Source organism: Trachymyrmex septentrionalis, unplaced genomic scaffold (assembly GCF_001594115.1).
Source record: "Trachymyrmex septentrionalis isolate Tsep2-gDNA-1 unplaced genomic scaffold, Tsep1.0 scaffold95, whole genome shotgun sequence".
In the NCBI taxonomy this organism is placed as follows: Eukaryota; Metazoa; Arthropoda; class Insecta; order Hymenoptera; family Formicidae; genus Trachymyrmex; species Trachymyrmex septentrionalis.
In genome coordinates this window covers 96,222-101,477 of record NW_017306139.1, presented here as the reverse complement: position 1 = coordinate 101,477, position 5,256 = coordinate 96,222, and the positions used below count along the sequence as shown (strand labels likewise).

Below are 5,256 nucleotides of genomic sequence, written 5' to 3'. Positions count from 1 at the left end.
GAAAAACCCCCCCCCCCCCCCCCCATCATCGTTATCGCGCGCGCGCTGCCGTGTCGTCTCCACCTACCCTTCGTTGGCAACCCCCAGCGAATAAAGTGGGTCGCAGCAGCGGAACGCGAGTACGACGGAATGTGCATATTAGGAACAGAGAGCTGCATTAACTCACGCTCTCACGAAGAGAGACGCAAATGCCTGGTAATTTTCGCGGTGCGGTAAGTTTTACCCGACAGGGAAAACGATTTTCTCTTGACTGAGGAACAGATGGAACAAACTAACAAATCACTCTGTGTGAACCGAGTAGATAAATATAAAATGTCAAGTTTAATAAGAGTTATCCCTCAGATAAAATAACGTAAAATTGTTGAATTGTAATATATTATTCTTTACATTATCGGATAATCGACAAAATATCAAAATAATGTGCTATTTAGTATTTATTTTATTTTTAAATTGTCGCAAATGTTAAATAGAACTAAAAATAAACATTTCAAGATCAGTACAAACTTAATTCAAAATACGTGAAAATGCAAGCAAAAGAGTAAAGTGTAGAAATGACGGAGTGTAGAAATAAAAGAGTTCTCTCATTTTATGAAAATGCAAAAGTAGCACAAATAAACCGTGTCAAGAAGTTTTAACCACCAAATAAATACAAAACTAAAAACGAACTGACGAAAAAGTTCAAGTTAATAATTTAATTTAAAAAAAATGCAATGTATTTAACACTGCAAGTTAACAAGTCTTCTTTCAAGACATTATAAAGAAAATTGTTTCATACGAACTTTAAGAACAATTAATTATTAAATTATATTATAATCTTTCTTTAATTTTATATTGTATTTAACTTGCAGTAAATCAAGCGTGCAATACAAGAATAATAATTGAAAACAAATCTCCAGATTAATAAGAAATTTACAATTGTACATGTATATAATCTGTCAATTTGTTTTGACGGCTAGAATCTTACCAGCAATTGAAGGGAGTGAGATCAACGACATCCCAGAAATTATGACTTTCATGATTCTGCAAAAGAGCCGCCGCTAAGAGACTGATCAACGGCGCGCCCCAGGCAAACAGGCTGTACTTTATGTACGTCGGCGGGTCGTCGCGACGCGGCAGCGACGCCACGGTAGCGTACAGATGATGGCACATCGCCGCCAACCAGCAGACCACCGATATCCGAAGATATTGCAGACTCAGACCGAGCGAAATGCAGAGTTCCGCATCCTGAAAATCAATAATGAACATCATTGTAATCATTGTAATCGATGTCTGCAAAAGCCCATTATCTTTAGAATAAAAGTCAACGTTTCTTTGTGACGCAAACAGAGACCTTCAGTCGCTTCTGAAATAATTTTGATAATCCAGAAATTGGTTGAAACTTTAATTTAATGAAACGCTGCAATTTATTCGCGATTAAAGCAATGCAATTAATATAAATTAATATTTATGTGTTGTGTGAAAGATACGTGTAGATATAAAGATGAAATTAATTCTAGATTATATCGAAAGAAGATTCTATAATATGAATATCACAACGCACATTACACGTATAATTAAATTATAATATAAGAATAAAATTTTAGAGCTGACATTAATTTTGATACTTTTCCATGTTACAAATGCAAAAATTAAAATAAATTTCATTCGTAATTAAAAAGGATATAAATATAACGAAAACGAATCAGTATATATCGAAGGGCGAATGGCATAAGGCATTGATCGTATCTTTTCACTCGATTTATGAGTTATAGTGGATCATGAATTTTGTATATACGGAATCGTTCAGCAATATTTTTCAGCGCAGATAAACGTCACCGTCAATTTCCATGATGAACGGTGCGAGTATATGAGTAATCCAGGATAGTAGCCTAAACGCACAGCTCGTGGATATTACGAATATATAACCAGAGAATTATTAACGCTGAAAATCCCTCAATGCCGGTCGATATGTCTATTCTGCGTGCAATAATCGCACAAAATAATCGATCGATACCGACGTTAACAAACACGCCGTTGATTCGTTAATTTATGAAACAGGCCGTATTGGATAAATAGCATGGCATTAGTATTATGTGTAGTAATGATGTATGAAAGCTCTTAATACCCTCGTTGTACTTTCATGGCTAAAATAATTTGCCGTAACAGTTATGTAACACACACACACCCACACCATGAAATTCGATTCAAAATAAACTTTCCTGGATATCGTGCAATCTGTTTAACATCGTTGTAATACAAAATAATGGCTAACATGTTATTGTAACCAATTTCAAAGCTAAATAATTGCAATTAATTGTTATCCCACAATAATTCAGGTCAGAACATGGGCCTATTTCAGAAATCAAAACAATACAATTAAATTGATAGAATAGAATTTCTGGAAAACAGAATTTATTTTTTGATAAAAAATTTGACGGAATATGAAATAAAATTAAAAATTTGGAACTACAATACTTCAGTCTAGGCGTGATTTTTATTTTTAGATAATATTTTACTCTTATATAGATAAATACCGAAACTTAAATTTGTGCTAATTTTGCTACGTAAACTTAAAATCCGTGATAATTTTCTCATTAAGATGTGTACACATTCCAGTATATATTTAGATCATCATCATGCGACAGATTACTGTAACATCCCATGTTTTCTCTTATAATTAAAATAAACTGAGCCTCTTCGAGATGTATATATATTATACAAAATTAGTATTTATTTGTAACAAATCGACAATTTCCTGCAACGTGATGCTAAAAAAGAGATCGTTCACGGACTTTCTAGTATTAAATGATACTTCGCTGCATACGATACTTCTCCCGTCGATACACGGTCGCAACAATCGTACGTGCTCGCGCATCGAAACGGAAGTGGAAATAAATTGGAGGGTGCGCGCGGATGCCTTTCTGGAATTCGCAGCTCACGCCGGGATACAAAGGGCCAGTCTGCAAAGCGAAATTGCACCGAGCGAACCAACGATTTACGTCAGAGGACAGATTTTACATGGACATACGTCTTCAAACGATATTCCTCTGCAATTCTTGCGCACCATTAAACCCTCCGTCGCGCCGTCCCATTTTCATCTTATTCGAATGGACCGTCGAATAACATTTAGAATGCCAACTAAACTCGTACATCACTTGTATCCAAGTATAAAATAAAATCGGAATTTTAATTAAAGGAAAATAAAAATAAAATGCACTGTAACGTTAAATAAACCATTTTACATCAGAAACATCTTTTATCGTATGCAATTTTTTCGCGAATTGATAATCTATTCGATTGTTATTCCATCCAACAGTCTCGTTTCCAACATCCAGATGAAAAATATTTTCTACGTGGAATATAAAATTTAATTCTGCATATATACGCGATTGAACTGTGCATGAGGAAAATCAAATTATGTTATTAGTACTTCCGGCAAAATACCGCGGCGAAGTAATATAGCGCAGTTTATCTTCGCTTTCTCGAGTCTCGATATATGAGAACTCTCTTCGGGAATTTCGTTATAACGCGAATTCGTAACACACACGAAACTCACCGCGATGTAAAGTTTCAAGTTATTTCTCCTGGTTGTCGGGCAACATTCTTATTCGACCAAATTTTCGTTTCGGAATTCAATAAATTCTCATGCCAGTCTCCTCGAGAATTATTTCACGGAGGATACAATTCAAGCAGTAGTTTCGAGACAGAAGTTGCGGTACGCATGTAACCGCAGTTATTGTTGTCGCAATTTAATTTGACTCAATAATATCACCAAGCCGCGGCATGACGAATCGTTCTTACAACAACACGACCGCGCTGAAATGAATTCTCGCACGTAATGAAACAACATTCGTCGCCCTGAGAATGGTGTTATTGTTACCGGTATGAAACATTGACGAACTAGTTTGATGTGGTTGCAGCTGCGAAAATGTCGAGAAACGTTACTGGAAATAATTTTCAAAATGTCGACCAGAGCGTAAAATTCCAGTCACAGTTGTATTTGCCGTCGTGAAGTGAAGAAATTTGTTTTTAGCATCTGCAGCCCCCTATTCCGTAACTCTTAACGCAAGTTTCGTTATCGTTATACAAGTAATGTCGTTATCGTTATACTTGTAATGTCGTTGCGCAGCTTTTTTACTATGATAAAAAAAACATGCGCTACGATGTTACATAATAAAACTAGCGTTAAGAGTTACAGAATAGCCCTGCTGGTCTTGGTAAATCGCATCATCTTGCGAGGAAAAATAATTTTATTACGGATGTCGGGAATTAACCTAACGTGGGTTTCCAGTTCGCGTTAATAAGGTTAACGATGAAAAGAGACTTGAATTTCAAACTGGCATCGAGTTAAATCAAAGACACGACTGTAACGACGGTGTGTAACTCGAGCATGGAGTCTGACATATCAACGGTATGAAACAAATGTCGCGTAATATCACTTTCTCGAAAATATTTTCCGCAGGTGCATCTGGCATGGTAATGTTTTTGTAAAAAAAAAATTTTTTTCCCGTAAAACAAATATTTTTCTAAAAAATAAAATCTTTCGGGCAAAAATGTTACCTCAGGCAAAATTTTACCTTGTAATTTTATCTGTTGCAATTTTCAACCTTCAGTCATCTGTAAAACTTATTAAATCAACAATAATAGCTATCAGTTTATCATATATATAAATATCATTATAGTTCAAAACATTACATTAAATGCTAGATAAGTAAATTAACGAGAGAATTATTTTTTTAAGTGCCTCGACAATTGATAGCGCAAGAATTAAATCATAAATCTAGACTTTAAAACATGCATGTTTTCAAAACGATAAAATAACAATGTCATTTTTTTTTCTATTTTACAGTTACACGATGAGTGTTTTATTTATACCTTCACCACTGAAATCACTCTTTTCTCTTTTCGCTCAAATCACCGTGGCTTTCGACGAGCTTGCGTAAAATCCAGATAGACTCGACTAGTCTATTGAAATCTCCAATTGATCGAACGAAGTACTCTAGATGGGATTAAAAAAATATCGAAGAGAGGATAAAAAATCTTTCAAAGAATCCTGAATTATTTTAAAGCTACGTCACACGCACGATAGTAAAAAAGATGGTTGAAAAGCATGTGAATTTGACTTGGTCGTCTTTCAGTACGTGAGTAATCTCTGGATTATCCTCGTGTCTGAGAGCCACATAGGATGTTGAACGACAAGTGTTTGATCTCGTCGTCAATGAAAATCGATACCTCTCCGAGGTGACTTCAGAAAGGAAGATTGCTTATGGATATTAA

At 35.2% G+C, this 5,256-nt stretch overlaps 1 protein-coding gene across 2 annotated transcripts in view; it reads right to left on the bottom strand.

Moving 5' to 3' along the window:
• Positions 1-5,256, bottom strand: part of LOC108756136 (cadherin EGF LAG seven-pass G-type receptor 1-like) — a 102,518-nt gene that overhangs the window by 38,311 nt on the left and 58,951 nt on the right. For both annotated transcript variants that reach the window (XM_018499730.1, XM_018499729.1), the window contains exon 5: positions 965-1,224. In XM_018499730.1, the coding sequence (XP_018355232.1) occupies positions 965-1,224 (260 nt within the window). The remainder of the gene's footprint in view (positions 1-964; positions 1,225-5,256) is intronic.